General features: G+C 42.5%; 2 protein-coding genes across 4 annotated transcripts in view; both read left to right on the forward strand.

Moving 5' to 3' along the window:
- The first annotated feature begins 1921 nt into the window (after positions 1–1921).
- On the forward strand, positions 1922–7417 carry kcng1 (potassium voltage-gated channel, subfamily G, member 1). The gene is made up of 2 exons (XM_078254053.1): positions 1922–2701; positions 6638–7417. Exons 1-2 carry the CDS (start codon positions 1922–1924, stop codon positions 7415–7417), a joined length of 1560 nt encoding a protein of 519 aa, XP_078110179.1.
- A 2679-nt stretch (positions 7418–10096) lies between these two features.
- Positions 10097–21235, forward strand: part of src (v-src avian sarcoma (Schmidt-Ruppin A-2) viral oncogene homolog) — a 38247-nt gene continuing 27108 nt past the window's right edge. For 2 of the 3 annotated variants that reach the window (XM_078255822.1, XM_078255821.1), the window contains exon 1: positions 10097–10505. The gene's annotated coding sequence lies outside the window, so the exon portion shown is untranslated. Of the gene's footprint in view, positions 10506–19237; positions 19259–21235 lie in introns of those variants that run through there. The other variant, XM_078255823.1, reaches the window with a different exon arrangement.

Genomic DNA, 21235 nt, shown 5'->3' on the forward strand with positions numbered 1-21235 from the left:
GGTTTCCTAAATGCCATGTATATAAATGTGATGTCAGCTTACTAACTGATTGCGGGTTTTGTGTAGATTTGGACTTGTATACGTTTATTCCACTTTGTTTAAACGGCGAAGTGGAGAGGCCTCGTTCACCTGTTTGGAGCTGGCTGGTGAATGTGACGCTCGTATCGGCCTTGCTGGATACACCGTGACCCTTTTTGTGGATCTACTGATCGCTGTGGATTACTTTTTTTCCCGTGTCATTGAATTACGGCAAAATACGGATCTTTTTTCTCAACGTGTCTTAACGTTTTATGGTGTGACTGCGCTTCGTTTCTGCGTTTGGAGAGGCATCTCAACAGACTGGAGGTCCAACACCGATTGTTCACTGTTACATTTTAGTTGAATTTAAGCGTCTGTCTATTGCGTTCCAAAACAGCCGTGCCGCGATTGGATTTTATAAGGGCGAATTGTTAAATTGTTACAATGTAACAGTGGGATGTGTAAGATGAGAATGCAGAGGTTAACTCCTGTACGTCAGGGCTGTAAAAATCAAATGATATCTGTACTTCTTTGCTACGTGCAAAATTGCACGCAAGTGGAGGGTCATGCCTCTTTTTCAAATCATTTTGGAGGGTCATAGGAAAATGATTCCTGACGAGGGGAGGGTCAAGTCTTTTTAGGTTAGAGGCCACAAAACTCCTCCGGTGGCCCCTTAATTAAATAACGAACAGTACCTTAGAGACATATTTCATTTTTCTCTAGGATTTGTTTTGATGTGTTGACCTTTTTCCATCTGATAATGCCCAAAATGAAACGTAATCCAACCTGGCACAGTGTTGGAAAGCAGAGTTTAGGGTGGCTTTGCTCTAATTTCATGGCTGGAAGATGGCGCTGACTGTAATCAGCGGCTCACAGAGGCTGACAGTGCAGGTGCCTAATAACCATTCAGTGACACACTCGCATCCCCGTTTTAGAAACCGAGGCCTCCTTCCTGACCCAGAATTAGTGATGCAGCAAATCCAGGCACTGGCATTTTAATTCCTGACTGGCTAACCTGCCTCCCCCTAAATTACTGTAATTGATTTAATTAGTTTGGACACAGGCCACGAGGTCCTCACCGGTGACATGCAGTAAACATCTTCTCTTTCCTTTCACGCTCCTATTTTTATATATTGTTCTTTCTCTTTCTCTCTCTGTTGATCTATCTATCTAGTTCTACTTGAAAAGCATCTTAATCCCGAGAACAGAGTGTGGAAATATTGGCAGGATTGCGAGTCAGAATACACACACACCTCGACCAACACCTAAGTGACATTAGTGTGTTTAAAGCCACCCAATCTAGCTGTTGAGAGAGATGTACAGTAGAGAACACACACACACACACACACACACACATCTATCTTAGTGTTTAGCTACACTAAGCAGTGACATTAGTGAATGATCTAACAGCCAGTATAACATCAGGCCATTATTTATAATTCCCAGGCTGCAGTGGGTAACAGATGTTCATGTACACAGTTGGGAGGGAAATTGTTATGCCTCTGTGCCTGATGTATCTAGATCAGTGATCATGCTTAATGATGCATAACTGACATATTTATACTGCTTAGATAATGGCACAGACATGTTGTTTATGTCATGCAATTGGTGGGCAACGGTTGTAGGTATATAGAAGCTTAATTTCATTAACCTGGTGGGCGTGTAATCTGTTCAAATTTAAATATAAAATAAAATGATTGAAAGAAAAACAAAGCCATAAACTTTCCTACAATATTATGAAGAAGACTGAAGAAGAGAATGAAAAATACAGTATGAAAAATCTAATTTGACTGAATTATTACAAACAACAAGGCCCTTTATCTGTTCACTCTCTGTTTCCCTTCAGAAGGTGACAGTGTGACGGTGGCAGACGGAGCACAGGGATGTAAGTGGACCAGTAAAGATGACCCTGTTGGCGGGCGATGGCTCCGACTATGACTACAGTGCCTTGAGCTGTGCCTCGGATTCCTCCCTCAACGGACCCCCCCTACAAGAGGAGGAGGCTCGGAAGGGGGCCTTCTACAACAGGGCGCAGCGGGCACCAGAGCTTAGCTCCATCCATGAGGACACCCTTTCCGGCGCCCGTAAACTCCACGCCATCATCAATGTGGGCGGCCTGCGCTACCAGCTGCCCTGGACCACCTTAGAGGACTTCCCCCTGTCCCGTCTGGGCCAGCTGCACCTCTGCAGTAGCTTTGACGAGATCATGCGCATCTGCGATGACTACGATGTCACACACAATGAGTTCTTCTTCGACCGCAGCCCCTGTGCCTTCCGCACCATCCTGACCTTCTTGCGGGCGGGGAAGTTGCGCTCCCTCAGGGAGATGTGCGCCCTCTCCTTCAGGGAGGAGCTGCTCTACTGGGGGGTGCCCGAGGAGAGCCTGGAGTGGTGCTGCCGCCGCCGGCTGCTGCAGCGCGTGGAGGAGTTTGAAGCGATGGAGAGAGCGGAGGAGGAGGAGGACCTGTTGGAGGATCTGTTGGATTCAGACAGTGGGTACAGGGAGCACGCGGCCGAGTCTAGGCTCAATCGGTGCATGGGCAAGCTCCGGGATATGGTGGAGAGGCCTCACTCGGGCCTGCCAGGGAAGATCTTTGCTTGTTTGTCAGTACTGTTTGTCACCATCACTGCCGTCAACCTGTCCATCAGCACCATGCCCGCCATGAGGGAAGAGGAGGAGGCGGTGAGTGGTGATGACATTTATATCACAGAAAGTTACCATGTACAAAAAAACATGTTGACGCCAGAGCAGAAATGTTTTCATTGAAGAAAAGTAAAAATGAAGCCGTGACCCAATACAACTCCATAGTCTGTTGGGAATTTCTCACCAAATACACCAAATATAGTCTCGCATCGCCAGACCTATCTCCACAGTGCTGTGGAGTAAGGTCTGGCTACACCACACACACGTTTTTGGACGCTAAGCTCTGGACGCAGCGACGGTGACTCTGCAAAATAGTCTCGAGAAGGAACTTGTTTTGGTGGAACATTTGCACCCCGCAAAGAAAACGCCACATACAATATTAAAGGTACACTGTGTAGTATTTTAAGTATGTTATTAGCTCAAATCAATGTCTTCATTCATAAATATGTCCTCATTGGTGTAAAGTTACCTCTGCCAATCATCTGACTTATCCTCGTAAGCGAATCATTTTTTATTTGTATTTACATTGGACGGGCAAGTCCAAGGAGACTTCCATGTCGTTCCGCCATTTTGAAAAACTATAATCGTTGAAAGGGACATAAAGCACTAGCCTACCTGTCTAGCTAATCCACGTGTTTTCGTTCAGAGCCAGCGTCACGTGAACCAGTTGAAACGGAGAAGGAGATCAGTGAGAGGTGGCTTGTCACTGCCCCGGCAAATTTGAAAGCCTCCACTGCACTTCAGTTCATAATGGAGGATCATACCTATGCTGAGCCACAGGAGAAGGAATCCTCGTCGCCAAAAAAGCGAAAATCGTAGTTGCAACACGCATTTGAAAAAGCGAGGCGCTAGAGAGCACTATTTGTTTGAATGCAAAATACAATTTCGCCGCTAGATGGGAGAAATTCCTACACAGTGTACCTTTTTAAATGAAGTTAACTTTTCACACAATACAGTAACGTGAGCTTTTTCAATTACCTAGATACATGCTTAAACATAATTTGCTCTTACCAGTGTATCGCCATGTGTACTTCGTCCTCAGCGATCCCACCAATCGGTCCCAAAACTGAAAGAACCAAGCAGGCCTGCCTTATTGCAAGACCCAAAGTTTCTTCCAAACTCTGCCATTTTTCGCGTGTAGCTTGATAGCTCGAAGTTTGTTGTTGTTTCCCGAAGCGAACATAGTTTGAGAACGGCAACACACAGAGAGAGTAAAGTGAAAGTATTGACAATGCACATTTGAACCCAACACTGTGGTGACATTGGCTTTGTCTGAGCTGTATTCAGAAGTTAAACCGAGGTAAATTGAGGTGTTACTTTGAATAGTAGGTAATAGAAAATTCTTATGATGGCTCGTCTCATCTGTCATGTCATTTAAAACGTCCTCGCAGGGAGAAAATGGAGACTAAGCAGGTTGTTTTGCCCGATTAGGAAGGAAATATTTGAAGACGTCTCGGCCTGCCTAATTATTATGTCTGACTTCAATCAGAACCTTAATTAGCACACTGGCCTCTGTAGTCAAATCAAAGGAAAATGAAATAATTGAACCACACATTATTTTCTTGCAGAGTATAAACAGGCTTAACTTTTATAGGGAGGTCTACTTTGGATGGAAGTGAAGAGTAAATGCCACCACTTTACTTTCCATTTCAAAGAAATGTTTTTTTGTGGTTTTCACTGCTTGTATATACCCAGAAAATCAAGTGCAGATACTGGATGTGTGGTACGACCAGTGGGTGGAAGGCGAAACCAAAAATCTCAATGTTTTTTATTTGAGAGTAACTGCAAACCACATATGATGCTGCTGACTCAACTTTCCAATCCAGTTGGCCTACTTCAATCTTGTGCTGTGACTCGGTGTGTTTCTGTTTCAGTCATGTTGCTTCTTAGAGCTCCGGTGTATGGAGCAATTAAATGTGGGTTAAAAGTCACTCAGCTAAACCAGTCAGCAATCACAATTTTGTATTTATTAATTTATTATTTATTTCAGGTTTATTTATCAGGGGAGAATGCACACTAATGATACATAAATACATGTACATGTAAACATGTGCCAGAATTAGCCTGGAGGCTATTTTGCTAGTGTACCGGGAAAATATAAAAGGGGCATTGAAAACAAAATGAAATAATTAAGACTGCACTGATGAAGTTACAGTATTATATTCGACCTGGCAAACTTGCTTTGTCTTCACACCTCAGTATTCTTGGTATGTTTCAAAAAAGCTTTTAAAATAGAAGTGCCAGTAACTCTCAACAACTCCGCCGCCTCTAATTTCTTGCAGCCAGACAACAAAGTGTTGCATTGAAAGTGTTTAAAGTGTTCCTCTCTGAGCGAGAACAGGTTCACTGGAGTTTTCAGGTGCTTGTATGGGTCTACTCCAACCAGCTCCTCTTCTGTGGGAGTATGTTTCATAATGATATTTTTGCCCTGATATGGACTGCATTCAAAGGCTCCGTGCCATGTTCCCATTGCTTTGAACCTTCACAGCCACGCATTGAATCAGCATCATTACTGTTTTACATCATAAAAAAGCTTCTTTTTTTTTTGAGGTGACAGTTGCTATGGTTTTATTCCACACATCATACATTTAATCAAAATTAGAGCTGCAAAGATTAATCGATTGTTGGATTAGTTGTCAACTATTGAATTAATCAGCAACTATTTTGATAATCGATTAATCGGTTTGAGTAATTTTTTTTATGAAAAAAAAGCAAAGATTCTCTGATTGCAGCTTGTTAAATGTGAATATTTTCTAGTCTCTTCACTCCTCTGTGACAGTAAACTCAATATCTTTGAGTTGTGGACAAAACAAGACATTTGAGGACGTTGTCTTAGGCTTTGGGAAACAATTATCCACATTTTTCACTTTCTGACATTTTAGAGACCAAACAACTAATCGATTAATCCAGAAAATAATCGACAGATTGATAAACGGTGACACTTATCGTTAGTTGCAGCCCTAACGAAAACTGACATTACTAAAACTTCTGCCCAAACAATTGAGCTTAATCTATGATGAGCAAATGTCTTTCCTATTCTTATTTTGTGTATTGTAAAGATATTATGTCTTTGATGTGTTCAATGCTGCAGCATCTCAAAATGCTTTTCCTGGGTTTCACATAGAAGTGGTTCCCTCTAGTGACTACGGACAGCTACCACTCACACATATAATAATAATAATAATAATAATAATAATAATAATAATAATAATAATAATGATGATAATAATAAACGTTATTTCTATAGCACTTTTCTTAACAAGGTTACAAAGAGCTTTCCAGAAACAAACAGAAGATTTCAACCAAGAACAACACAACCAACAACAATGAAGTGAAATACAAACCAGAGGTATCATAAAATATAAAACAACTGGGGGAAAAAACATGCATATATATATATATATATATATATATATATATATACACACACACACACACACACACACACACACACACACACACACACACACACACACAGGTTTGTGGCACTATCTTTGTCGGGACCCGTCATTGACATAATGCATTCCCTAGCCCCTTACCCTAACCTTAACCATCACAACTAAATTCCTAACCTTAACCATATCCTTACCCTAACCATAACCTAATTATATCCCTAATCCTAAAATCAAGTCTTCACTCTCAAACAGCCCTTTAAAGTTGTGGGGTCCAGCATTATATTAAGTACACCTGACTCCTGGTTCTTGGACCCCACGAATATAGTTAAACAAGAACACACACCACACACACACACACACACGCACACGCACGCACGCGCGTACACACACACACACACGCACGCACAGACACACTGTGCGGACACACTAAGACATACATTAAATGGTCAAGACAAGGAGGGATGATAAACCCAACAACATATTAAATAATAAACATAAACGCTTTCCTATGAAAGAAAGTTTTTAAGGAAAATGGTTTGCTGATGATGCCCGTGCTCACTCCAGTGTCTTTCTTCCCTAGGGCACATGTTCCCAGATGTGCTACAACATCTTCATAGTGGAGACGGTGTGCGTGGCCTGGTTCTCCCTGGAGTTCACACTGCGCTTTATACAGGACCGCAGCAAGCTGGCCTTCCTCCGGCAGCCCCTGAACCTGATCGACGTGGTGGCCATTCTTCCATACTACATCACCCTGGTGGTGGACAGCACCTCCCATGGGGAGAAGCGCCTGGGCTCCGGCAACAGCTACCTGGACAAAGTGGGCTTGGTGCTGCGCGTCCTGAGAGCCCTGCGCATCCTCTACGTGATGCGGCTGGCCCGCCACTCTCTGGGCCTGCAGACTCTGGGCCTAACCGCCCGCCGCTGCACACGGGAGTTCGGACTGCTCCTCCTCTTCCTGTGTGTGGCCATCGCCCTCTATTCCCCCTTGCTGTACTTGATTGAGAACGAAATGAACGCCACGCAAGAGTTCACCAGCATCCCTGCCACCTACTGGTGGGCCGTGATCACCATGACGACTGTGGGCTACGGGGACATGGTGCCGAGGAGCATCCCAGGTCAGGTGGTGGCTCTGAGCAGCATCCTGAGCGGGATCCTCCTCATGGCCTTCCCCGTCACCTCCATCTTCCACACCTTCTCGCGGAGCTACGTGGAGCTGAAGCAGGAGCAGCAGCGCCTGCTGCAGAGGAGGACACACTTCCTGCTGCGCAGCCGCATGGCCGGCCTGGGCAGCGACCTGTCCTTAGAGAGTGACGTGCTCTTCCCTATAGGGGCGTCTGACATCAGAGGCAAGGACAAGTGAGACTGCTGGACGGAGAAGGACATGCAAACTGGGAGTGGGACAGGAAGATAAGAAGAGGGGAGGCTACAAAAGAGACCGAAGGTGTGAAGAGAAGAGAGAAAGAGAGCAGGACAGAGATGAGGATATTACGGAAAGAGGATCAGGGCCACATGTGAAAAATGTATTTGAGATCTAAGTTTAGAGTCAGAACTCTGAGTTTAAAGTCAGAATTCTGAGTAAACATCTGACTATTTTGTCAGAATTCTGACTTTAAACTCAGAGTTATGACTTTAAAGAATTTTCTGAATTCAAAGCAAATTTTTCCACATCCACATTTTTCATATGTAGCCCTAATCCTCTTCCGTAGAATATAGATAGCTAGAAGGGTATAGAGAGAAGTCTGTATAAACAGGATACAGAGGAGAAAAGGGGATTTTGTTCTTCCCAGAATTGCAGACGTGCTGTGTAGCAGTGTACTTTTGGATAAACATGACAAACACACAGAGAGGAGAGGAGAAGAGGATCATAAGTATTAAAGAAATGTTTCCATCAAAAAATAATTTATCTCTGGATAAAATGCATTATCAAGGGTCACGGAATATCAAATAGAAGTCCAATTTACAGAAGAAAAAAACCCAGAATGAATCTCATCAAGCATTCGAGCATAACAACAATCTATTGTATTACAACAGTCATACTTTGAAATATATTGTAATTCAGACGTGAAATATGTTACATGACAAAAGAAATAACTGTAGAGCACGGCGGTGATGTGTCTCATCTCCAGATGTTTTAATGGCTTTGTTGATGTGGTGTGCTCCTGGAGTTAGCCAGTGTCACTAAGTGACAAAAGCTCTCCACTTTTGTTGAGTCCCAAAGTTTAAATGGTAAAACATGACACTTAGTCCACTGATTATTTTCTGAATGACTGTGCAAACTCTGAAAATGATGTTGGGTTCCTCAGTATTCCCCCCTATCTGGCACTGCCCCCATTCCACATATTAATTATGATGTATTAATTGTGCTTTCTCTACTCCTTGAGGTTCCATATGCAATTTTTTTTTTTTTTTTAATACTTTTGGACACTGAAGATTATTGTGCTTGTAATTACTGCAGTTGCTGTCCATAGCTGTTTATAATTATTTCTCTCCTTAAAGTGGATTTAAATGAAAATCTGTCTGTTTTCATTGTCGCTTCTCTTTTTCAATTTTACAGTCCCAGAGGGGAAATTGGTTTGCAGCAATAACAATAACAGTCAAAGACATAGTTCACACTTGGCATCCAATACTAGTGACAGCATACTGTATGGTGTCATACAACGCAGGCAGAAAGAAGACAATATTGCAAAGAGTGGTGGAAAGTAACTACAATGTGGAGGTACTTGTACTTATGTCCATTTTCTTCTACTATTTACTTCAACTCTGCTAGATTTCAGAGGCAAATATAGTACTTTTTCATTACTTTTTTATATAGATTGTTAAGGACTACCTCACAGTAAATGGAATAGTTATTTGATTGATTTGTTCATATGAGCGTCCTGTACCAAACAGTGCATGTAGCCTTACCAGACACAAATCATAATCATGTCATAGAATACAGGTACATACATTCGAAAGTATTCACTTTACATAAGTGTCCTATTATGGAGAATACTGTGTAATCTGTCTTATCTGCCTTATATGTTCTATACATCTCAGAGAAAGTCTACAGATCTGGATTCTTTAACTAAATTTTCAGAAAAACAGATGATTCCTAAAATTGATTGATGGAGATAGGGCAGTGAAATCCATCTTCGACAACATCGACATCACAAAAACACATATCAGGAATGCCTTTACAGCTGCTGACCTCTGAAAGGTACCAGCTCTTAACTTTAAATTAAACTCTTGACAGAGGCCATTCTGCTGCCCCATGAGTACTTTTACTTCTGCAACTCTGCATTTTGCTCATAATACTTCTGTATTTCTACTTAAGTAAATTCCGAATGCAGGTTAAATATCTTCTACAACAACTGACAGAGCACAACAATACTACACAGAACCAACCTGCAGGGCTTATGCAAGTACAAGAATCCCATGTAAGAAATAGATGTGTTTAAATAATTGCAAAAAGCAATACTGCAGAAAACAGTAGGCACAATACTACTACTAATACTTATACTATGCAGCACTATGAGTACTTTATATGAAAAAACTAAATGTGTTGGCCCTTAATCCTGCAACTCATCCTTACAGACATTTGAACACAAGGTGGCAGCATTGTGTCACAAAAGTACAAGGAAGCTTATATATGATTTTGGATTTTTACCACCGAAGGATAAAAAGCATTTATTTTGTACTGTCTTGTGCTCTAGTTCAAATGGTCTTAATTAGCCTACAGCATGGCTGCAGTCACAGTTGGTATAAGTCACATTTGAAGTCAACACTTTTGATATGCTACAGGCATCAAAACATAAGCTTTGACTTTCCATCCTAAACATTGCGTAGGCTTGTAGGATGTGAAGTTGACTGAAATTCTAGGCATAAAGAAAATAAATCTGAGCCACGTCTGAACCTGCACCCTCAGGTGAGCAGATACGTTCATGTGAAACGCCATTCACCTAAATCAGGGCTCGATTGTGCATAAAAGAATCCCACCAATCAGAGCTGGCCGATAGGCTGTAGTCCCCGCCCCCTGGCTGCCTCTAATATCACCTCCCAGTGTTGTTGTCGGGATTTGGTGTTCCTGCCTCCTCCACAGGCTGTCTGTCGGGGAAAATCTAGCTTTTACTTGTGTGATTAGGGCAAAACCAGGCATTCTGCTCTTTTCTTTTAACTTTAATGTAATTGATTTTTATGTGAATGAAAGATGTTTTCTTCAGCCTCGGAGTCATTCTCCGTCATGACCTCACCGGGCCGCCCCTCCAGTTGAATGGGATTCCTCATCGCCTCCCTGTCGCTTGTTTGGGCACCGACTGTCTCTGCTGCTGCCGCCGCAACAGGCCCCCGGTTGTTAGGATCCGTGAGCTTTTGGTTTCTCTATTCAGTTCATTAATGGTTTAATGCGAAACCAGCGTGTCTGATCGGCAGAAGAGCGACGACTCCAAATCTCCGGTAGCCTGCGCGTCAGGGTAAGTAGCCCCAAACTTGTTGTTTCAGTGCGGCTGACTTCAGTAATGACAGGCAGGACACACACACACACACGCACGCACGCACGCACACACACACACACACACACACACACACACACACACACACACACACACAGAGAGAGAGGTTAATTACAATAGACATGAATGAGAGGTTTGATCTCAACAGTGCTGCTGATGACTGTTGTTTGGAGATGGAAACCTTACTCAAACACTGACACCCCTATGACCTAAATTGTCACTAAAATGTTGCTCTGTATTTAAGATAGGCCTACTTGCGATCTAATCTAATCTTGCTTTGCTATAGTAAATCAGTAGACTGATTTCACACCGTCATTTTCTCACTTAATGATTCACCCAAAATCACTGTTATACCAGCAGCCTGGGTGTTACAGTGACTCATCAGAGCTTATTTTATTTATTTATTTTATAAGATACACGCTGCAGCCTTTGATTTAGGCCACATGCTGTACTATACAGTCACTGTTCGTCCTGCAGCACTTTTGGGAACATATAGAGCTTAATCACACAGCGCTGTGCATATGCTCACATTTTAAGAGAAATGGCTCCCTGGGTGGAAGCCTCTTCACAAGAAAATCTGAAACCTGGCAACTGTAGGCACTCTGCAGTGAGAGTTTTTATGGGCTACCTGCTGTACTTTTATGTGTGAGTGAGAAGATCAGAGCGGATGAATAAGATATAGCTGTGTATCTTTTGAACAGGACTTGCTTGCAATACTTTGCCTCTGCTTGTTCACCCAGAATGCCACCGATTTTCACACTTTGAAGACATGGCTGTCATATGCTTAGGATTAGTCTCTCCCACTCAACATGACTCAAAGGCCCAAATATTGACTGTAATGTGGTGGCAACTAATAATAGAAAAGACTAGTTACGCATAGACCTCAAAGTACTCGTATAGCCTGTAATTGATGCCCTTGAACATATAGATACAGTCAGTATCCTTCCATATTGTTTGTGTCCTAACATTGTGACATTGGCCTGTGTATACTGTACACATCAGTCCCTCTGACTGCTGATCCAGGATCACCGCACAGTAGGGCTGGGTATCACCAATGATTTCCCAAATCGATTTGATTCCGTTTCACAATGTCCCGATTAGATCACATTTCCAAATCTATTAAAGATTGGGACATGTCAGTTACAATACCAGTTTAGTTGGATATAAAAGAGATTCTCAGAGAACTTCTGCCGTAAATTGTACAAGCAAGCACCAACCCTCAAATATATTTATTTTTTTAAATGCAGCATGATAATGTTTACATCCAGAATTGACCTCCCAAAAGTTAGTTTAAAGTACTTTTTACTTAAATGGACTAACATGACATGTCATGTCATTGAAAAGGCATATATTAAAAAGATTGATTTCAGGATTTTATGAATCTATATCAGATCGCTCAAACAAAGATTGATTTTTAATTGGAGAATGGATTATTTTAACCCAGCCTTACCGCACAGATCTGCTAAACTTAGGCTGTGGTCATCTACGAAAATGAAAACTGGCTTAGTGTCTAGACCTCTCCGACGTTTCTGCAAGGTGTCACTATATGACACATTTGCCATCATGACAGTGGACACTTTGTACAGCTCTTCAACACACACACACACACACACACACACACACACACACACACACACACACACACACACACACACAGCACTTGAGCCAGCTCTGCCACTATTGCAGTGTAAAAATTGTCGCAGCTTTGTGATATGCCTAAAACCTAAATATTGTGTATAAACCTGCAGTGGATTCCAGCTTTTTTGTACCGTCTCTGTAATCCTTTCCGAAATCTAAAACTTTTCACCCAAGGCATATTTCAGAGAGGCATCGATATATTTTTACATGAAAATAAAATTGCCATGACTTATTTGATTATCAGTAGTGCATTAGACTAATCCTCCACAGATGTCCATTGTGTTTGTGTTTTCCTGAATGAGTTAGGATGTTTGGCAGCAAGCAGGCAAAATCATATTATATCCCAAGGATTCAATATCCTTAAATTGTGTATCGGGCCAGCGACATGCAAGCTGATTCTGGGGATGAAGCCCTGTTACGTATAAACACCCCAGGGCATGCATGATGCCCTTATTTGCTTGCTGTTTGTTTCCATTACACATTCTGCTAAATTCACACATCTAACATGTTCACAAAGGAATAAATGTTGCCAGTCACCAGGTTTATATTTATATTCTATTCCATTCAACCAGTGAGTGAGAAGTGTTTCTCAAGGTGGTACGAGACGCTCCATTGTACTTTCTAACTGCCAGATTTCAGGCTCCACAGAGGGGACCTAATGCTCCTTGGAATCCCATGAATGCTCTCCAGTGAAAGCCATAGATGTTTATGTCAGCTGCGATGTGATTGGTGGAAAGTGGCTCTTGAGGTTGAAATTCCTGCTAATTGGCAACATGGCTGTGGACTGGCTCCTTTGTTCCCCCTTATACTGGAGTGGTCTGTCTGTCAGGGTGATACACTGGGCCTAGCATCAATGAACTGCTTGTTTCCGCAGCTACCCGGCCCGGGAGGATCGGCGGCTTTAAGACATGTCGCTTCCACTTTTTCAAAATTGCCTTTGTGCACCTATTCAGAAGGATTTAAGGGAAGCATTTAGGGGTGCTAAGAGAGGCTGTTTCTCAAGCATCCCAGCCAAACATTTTGATAGTGATGTGTGTATTTGCCTCGGCACTGAAGTGAACTGAGCAGTTGCATTGAACGGTTTGCTGAGTTTCATCATTTGATCTAGTGAGTGGCCCACTTTCCCTTAGGTCGGATGAGGATGAATTGGCATTGAGCACTGAGGACATATTGTAATTGTTTGTGATACTATAAAGAGGATCTAGCTTATTGGCCAGAGGAATATAAAACGAAAAACAAATTGCAGGACTGTACATGAGTCGGGGCTCTAATAGCAGTCGTAGTAGTGTGCCTCTTCTTTGTTGAAACAACCCATTATTCCCCTTTGGCTTTGGAGTACTTAACAAACAAAACACTTATCTAATGCCAGCATCAACCACTCTTCAGCTTGCCAATGAGATGTGTGATAGACTCCGAAGGGGGGGGAGAGAGAACACGAAAGGGGGGCATGAGATTTAGGATGACTTCCTGCTGACAAGAGCCTTTGAATTTTTCATGTGGCAGAGACTCAACTTCTGTTGCTCTGGCCCAGATTTGGTGCTAATTAGTGCCCAGTCATTTTGAAGGGCATGCGCTTGAGCATGGGAATGCTAGTGCCACCTGTTCTCTCACTCTTTCTCCCTCCCTGTCTCACAGCTCTCCCATACTGTCAGGCTTTATCTGTTGGTCTCTCTCTCTCTGTCTCTGTGTTTAAGCTTTATGTGCCAGTGGCCTACTTTTGTGTCAGTCATTGCTGTCTTCTTTACAGTGTACACTAGGGCTGCAAGTAACCATTCTTTTTATTGTCGATTGATCTGTCGATTGTTTTCTCAATTGATCGATTAGTTGTTTGGTCTTGAAATGGTTCCGAAATGCTAAAAAATGTGGAATTCAGTGTTTCCCAAAGCCCAAGACGACGTCCTCAAATGTCTTGTTTTTTCCGCAACTCAGAGATATTCGGTTTACTGTCCCAGAGGAGTCAAGAAACTATAAAATATTCCCATTTAACAAGCTGCAATCAGAGAATATTATGACTTTTCTATTCATAAAAAAATGACTCAAACCGATTAATCGATTATCAAAATAGTGTACACTCTGTCGGCCATTAACCTAAAGGTTTCACTTCCGTGTCAATTCTACTTTGTAGCCCACGCTGTCTTGTATTACTGCCTGAATCAGCGATGTATAACACTGTTCAAACATGAAGCCACAAAGCCGGTCCGTGTAAAGGCAGTTGAATGATGAGGACGCAGAACTGAAGCGCTCTGACATGTCCCTCCTCGGGGCTCCTCGGAGGGGCCTGTGCTCGCTGGCCATTTGAATAAAGTATGTGATAGTGGTTTGATACAGACAAACAGAGGATAGCTTGTATGCTCCCAGGATCCCTTGCCACTTCCTGTCCCCTCTGCTCTGGGAACGGGCCAGCGTGACACAGGCCACGCATCTCCACTCAATTCACCCACTGTTGCAGGTTCCACAGAGCGATCGCTCTCACACCCTCATTCCCATCGCTCCGTGCACGTTTCTGGTGACAGGAAAAGCGTCTCTGGCATTTAGAAAGATGCCTCTATGTGTGGCTTTGTGTAGGCGCAGCTGTGCGAGCCTGGTCAGGATGATGAGATGCTGGGAAGAAGAGCACATGCTGCCCCCCCCCTCCTTAAAAACGTGAGGCTTTCTATCCTCTGAGAATCACTGCAGTATATGTTGACATGGGAGTTTTTTTATGCAGATCATGTTCTTGCGGAGAGGATCAACCCTGTCAGACTCAACCTCTGCCCCGGTCTTATCATCTGACCAAAATCAGATAACAGGAACATATCTGTGTGGAATTTCCCATTCAAAATTTAGCCAACGTTTAAGGGATGTGGGTACATGATGTGATTCCCATGACGCATTAAAAAGCAGAATCAGTGCCTGGATTTAATTATTACTGTACTTTCCATGGATGTCTCACTACACAATTAACTTGATTAGAGCTGAAATTATTATTTGTTAAATTGATTTGATGATCGACCAAAAATGTACATAATTGACTGTTCACTGTAACAATTTCATCCTTTTATCTGTCTTATGTGATAGTAAACGGAAAATCTTTGGGTTTCGGACTGTTGTTTGGACAAAAGGAGCTATTTGAAGAGACATAAATTTGGCATTTTTCACTATTTTCTTATGTTTTATACAAGAAACAAGAAAAGAACTGGTAGAATAATCCATAATGAATATGCTTGTCATATGTAAGTACTGTAGTTGAGATTCATGATCTGGCATCAATATTAAAGGTGCAGTAAGTCATGTTTGTTACTCTCTCATATCACAGAATATCTGTGGGAGGATGCTAAACAATACCAATGACTCAGTGATTACTTTGCCAAGAGCTGTGATTTCTCACTTTCAAATTCACCGTTATAGCCCGTAGTCTGTTTTTGAGCAAAAATCCTGCATTCGTTGGTGTTTCAAAAATACGTGCACTCTCCACCTACATCAGATTTGTTTGTTTTTTACGATTATTTTTGGGTTTTTTTGCCTTTTAAAGCTATTGTGTATAGTTTCTGTCGCCCCCCCCATGAGGAATTCTAAGTAATGACAACAAAACTGTTGGCGCGTCCACATGATACAAGCCTTCCGTGATCTCGCACACAGTTGCTAGTAGCCAAGGAGGACACGGAGGATTAAAAAACATGGACTGAGATTCTGACGGTATGATAACCTTAAGCAAAAATATCACAGTTTCACGGTATTGCGGTATTCCAGTTACAGCTTTAAAATGTATTATTTTGACATGTATGGGTAAAAAAAACTACATTTTGTTTTTCCAGTGAACACAATGTATTTTATTTTAAAACACACTGCAGGGAGAGGGGTTTCTAAACTCCACTTTCTGTCCTTGAAGACTCCGCAGGAACGCAGTGACGGAAACTTGTAGTGGTTTTGAAACCGTGACTTTTTCAAACCGCGGTATACAGTACTTTGAAACTACTAACCGGCCCCATGCCTAGTAAGGACTGAGCCTTTGTACATGTGGCGCACGCTCAACCAGATGAGCAAACCAGCACGCCCTTACACCTGATCTGTAGCTGTTAATCGCTGGACAACAAGCAGCAACACATCGATCTCGACATGTAAAGGTAAACCAAAAGCTGTATAATTATATATTTCATAACCACCTCTTTGCTGTAGTGCCTTTTTGTGTTGGTGCTGATCTCTATTAAATGTGACAGGTACAGGATCTGTTTCCTCTCTGCTCTCACGTCTGCTGTGAGTCTGGATCAGATACAGAGCGGCGGGGCCATCTTCCTCTTTCTCAGCAGGGGGGGGGGGGGGGGGGGGGGGGGGGTTTAGTGAATGCACCCTGCTGTATCTTATAAGCTCCAGCCATGCCACCAGCTCTCTGCTCTCTACTGATTGCCTGGCAGTCGGCGTCTCGTTCACCGCTTCGCCACCCCGCCGAGTAGCATTTGAATATTGAAATGAGAACAAAGAACTCTTCTGAACAAAGAGGTGGTTTAAAAGCCATGGAGGAAATGACTCCAGTTTTTTGGGGGGGGGGGCCCTCTCACCCTCCAATCTGTTATGGAAATGTCGTGGCTGGGAGCAGTTATGTTTTTGATGATGAAGCGTGACACGGGCACATTTTAAAATTTTAATGCCGAAACCCCCCGGTGTTTTTTTTTCTGCTGCTCTTATTTGTCTATCTCCAAGGAAGCAGGGCCGGCATCTTTTAGTGTCTTGTTCTCAGTTTGAATTCAGCCAAAGCAGCTGTAGAAATGTCGAGACAGCATGCTTTATTTATACTTCACATGCATCTGCACGGAAGCACACAGGTTGTGTTGTTCCCACATGTTTTGTAGGATTTGTACAAACTCTTGTTTAGTTTTTTTCCCCCCACGCTTTCTGTTTTGTCAGGGAAACATGTCATTGTTTAAAAATATACACTATATATCTGTAAATATTAATATTAAAGATGCTCTTGGAGACACAGAAATGCCAGCCTCAGCTGATGATCAGCCACAGCGTATGACAGCCTCAGCATTTCATTTTTGTGTTGACAATAAGCACAATCTGGTCTAGCGTAGGGCTGCACGATATGAGGAAAACATGCGATACGCGAAAATATCGTTTAATATCGCAGTAACAACGTGACTTGCGATAAATAAACCGATATTAAAGTGTACTCAGTTCTGCCTTTCTGCTGCTTTCAGTATTCTGCTGAAATACAACAAACTGCTTGTTGAATTTAAAACAGGAAAAGAAGGAAAATAATTTTTTATATACGGATATTTTCTTTTAACTAACACCAAAAATCTCTTGCGTGTCTTTCGCGATATGTCGCAGCCGTTCGCGATGTTTTTATTGCACCACTTGATATCGCGATGACGATTAAAAAAAACCCAACTATATACAGTATTGTGCAGCCCGAGGTCAGAGCCCTAAATGGCAGGATGAACATCCACAGTGTGTTGCAACCTAGACTCACATTCTTGTTCTTCCAACGTGGCTGCTCGTTGCTGCTTTCCCTGACAGACGTTACAGGGAATGTGTTGGGGTGGGTGGCGTGTGTGTGTGTGGCTCGAGGGCAGCCCGGGCATCTGCCGCTGTCTCTACCTGCTCCTAGTACATTCCTGCTTTAGGCTGTGTGAGCAGAGAGAGGAGTTGCAACTCGCCTTTTTCCTCCACTGTGCATTCCTCAACCATGACTGGGCTCAGTGGCGCTGCTGCAACAAACCTGGGAATGTTTCAGTGCACACGCACATGGACTGTACATGCACCTGGCTCAACTTCTCATATTTGAACAGGTTTACATGGTTATGTCGCTAAATATTAGAGATGTTCCGATACCATTCTTTCCGTCCCGATACTAGGGCTGTGCAATGAATGGTGTTTTAAGCCCCCAACGTCGTCTTCATGGCAGCGCTGCCTGGAAGGCACTAGGATTAGGCAAGGTTAGGGTTAGGGTTAGGTGCCTTGAAGACGACGGTCACAGCGCTGCCTTGAAGGCTTGGTCGGGGGCTTAAAGCAACACTATGTAACCTTTCCCGCTTCAGTCCCCCTACAGTTTGGAAGCGGAATTGTCCATTTCATTATATTATGCAAGTTTGCCAGATTGGTTAGCGGATCTGTAGTTCGAATGAACTGGACAATGTAATGTAATGGACAAATCCACTTCTAACCTGTAGGGGGACCGAAGCGGGAAAAGTTACATAGTGTTGCTTTAAAACACCATCGAGCACAATGAATGGAATTTTTTTTTCAATTTCCATTTTGGCTCCTAACGATCACAAAAACAGAGTGACCTAGAAAAAAACGATTATTTTGCACATTGCGAATAATTGTGATGATGATTTTTTTTCCATAATCGAGCAGCCGATAGCGATTGTGATACCTGAACTTGCGTATTGGCTGATACCAAGTACAGATCAGATACCACTGCGTAAAAAAGAAATATATATTACAGTATATATGTATGTTATTTTAACAGCTGTATACTACTAACCCTGTATAGCTGTGATATGATTGCTATCATTGCTGTGTGGCCTGGTTCAGGTTAAACTCTTTGTGCAGCATAAACAAATACAGAGAACGAATGCCATACGACTGTCTTTTATTATACAGTTTGACAGGCAGTCATTACGGAAAAAGAATGTAAATAAACTATTTTTAAAGTTGATTTCCTCAGGGGTAAATTACTTGGCATCAGATCGGTGCATAAACTCCAGTACTGGCCAACATTTTAGGCGGTATCAGATTACTGGTAATCGGTATCGGAACATCTCTAGCAAATATACATTGATCCAGCGATTTTTTTATTTTTTTTATTTGATTAGCAGAACTTCTCTTCTATGTATTCCATATATTCCCCCTGGGTCAGGCCTTAGATTTCTGTGCCTGAAGGGATTTCTCTTCCTGCCTGGCTGTGCTGCAGATGAGAAGTTAAACGGTGAAAGCCCTAGGCTACTGAAGCAGGAGGCACTTGGGAGCCTCTGCGGACTTGAGCACATCAAATGCTGCCTCTTTGGAATGTGATGAGAGGAGGTGAATTTAAGGGTTTGCCATCACAGTGCTTGAGTTCACTGTAGTCGACATATCTGAAGCATTACAAGGTAGGCCCACACGATATTTGTGCATTTTGATGCTGCATCTCTAGTATGTTTGTCATGTTGCGTTACCAGCTGTAGAGTTTCTTGCCATTCTCTTTCTCTGTTTCTGGTTCCCCACCTTTTGAGTTGACTAGCAGGTCACTCATACTTGGGAAGCAAAAAAAAAAATGTTTTCCTAATGTGACTTAGGCTACACTCTACAGTATACATACATATATCTCCATTATAGATACACCACTACGTTTTTAAGCGGCGTTTTGAAACAAAAACACAAGAGTTTTAGCTCCAGTAGCAGAACTAATCTCTGTCCATATTAACACATCTGACAATACATATCGCATGACCATTCTCATACACTGGGCATGTGCGTGCTGGTGTAAACAGGAAGCAAATCGGAAACGCTGGAATAGTATGGACGCGTAAACATAGCAAAAGATATTCGTTTTTTTTTTTTTGTTTTTTTTTTACCAAAACGTAGTAGTGTGTTGATGTAGCCTTATGGCTGACACATCAAATTAATTGAAATCCTTTTATTTATTTTTTTCCTTTTGGAAATCTCCTGAAAGGATTGGAGAATATCTGCAGCAAGAGTGCAAGAGAAGTGGGGGTAGACTGAGTCGGGGTAACCAAAGCCCTGGAGGATTATCTTTTTCTTCTCCTCCATCTCACTCCCCTCTCTCTCGTTCTCTTCCCGGCTTCTTGTTTGAACATATGACCACAGCTCATCAGTCTCCATTTACTTAATGGCCATATTTCCAAAGAGCAGAGCAGCGCTGCAGAGAGAGGAGGACAGAAAACTGATTTCAGAAAGCTCTGAGTGAAGCAAATTTCACTGATCCTGTAGTAGTAACGTGCTCTGCCTATTCTTGGTGTTCAATGCGCCACAGAGGAACAATACGCAGCTTCTCACTCAATCAACACAACACCGTGAACACCCGGGGGTGCCCGCAGCGCAGTCATGGTACACTGTGCCTGCCACAGATGCCTCAGATCTCTTAGTGTTCCAGGAGGAGAGATTGCTGCTGCTGCTGCTGCTGCTGCTGCTATTGGATGTATGTCTGTATTTTTTACAAGTGATAAGGTAACAGCTGAGAGATCTTGGCCTGTAAAACAGGGCATGAGGTTGGGTAATGTTCCATTCGACATCATGCTTTCTCCCCCTTCTAAACACGGAACTGTACACTAGGGTAGAATATGAAAACGATTATTTTCATACTCGATTAATCTGTTGATTCATTTCTGGATGAATGGATTAGTTTGTTTGGTCTCTAAAATGTCAGAAAATGAAAAGTGAAAAATGTTGATCAGTGTTTCCCAAAGCCCAAGATGACGTCCACAAATGTCTTTGAGAAACTAGAAACTAGAAAATATTCACATTTGACAAGCTGGAATCAGAGAGTTTCTACTCAGAACCGATTAATCAGTTATCAAAAGTTGGCGATTCATTTAATAGTTGTAGTAGTAGTAGTAACTAATTGATTAATCTTTGCAGCTCTACTGTAAAATATTGAATTATGCAATGGTAACTATTGGTTAATGTGCTTTTTTGCAACAAACATTACAGACATTACTGTAATGTCTGTCTCGTCAAAGCCATGCCTGTCACACCCAGTCTAGGAAGGTTAGTCGAAGGTCTCAGTTAAATCAGGGGAATACTTTTTGTGCAAGTAAGTAGGCCCTGTTTTCTTTTCAAGGTCTACGCCAGGAGGGCAACATTCCAAGGGAACATGGTGTGAAGTTTTCAAAGCTGGACACGATTGACAAGGAAATGTGTGAAATGATTGTGGGGTGAGGACACAGACAACCACATTGTGTGTGTGTGTGTGTGTGTGTGTAAACTCACACACTACTAACCATGTGCAACTAGACTTACTCTGTACAGATATGTGTCATATGTCTGGTCTGGTCATCACTGAAGCGGGGAAAATGTTGGATGACATGTCTAGATGTGTCCCACGGTGATGTCACGTGGCTGCTTCT

The sequence above is a fragment of the Sander vitreus genome, chromosome 7 (genome assembly GCF_031162955.1).
Source record: "Sander vitreus isolate 19-12246 chromosome 7, sanVit1, whole genome shotgun sequence".
NCBI classification, from domain to species: domain Eukaryota; kingdom Metazoa; phylum Chordata; class Actinopteri; order Perciformes; family Percidae; genus Sander; species Sander vitreus.

What these genes read in the sequence shown, in the direction of transcription:
- kcng1 (XM_078254053.1), top strand. Translation starts at nt 1,922, where the DNA reads ATGACCCTGTTGGCGGGCGATGGCTCCGACTATGACTACAGTGCCTTG. An exon ending in TGAGGGAAGAGGAGGAGGCG is followed by an intron (nt 2,702 to 6,637) that starts GTGAGTGGTGAT and finishes TTTCTTCCCTAG; the next exon opens with GGCACATGTTCCCAGATGTG.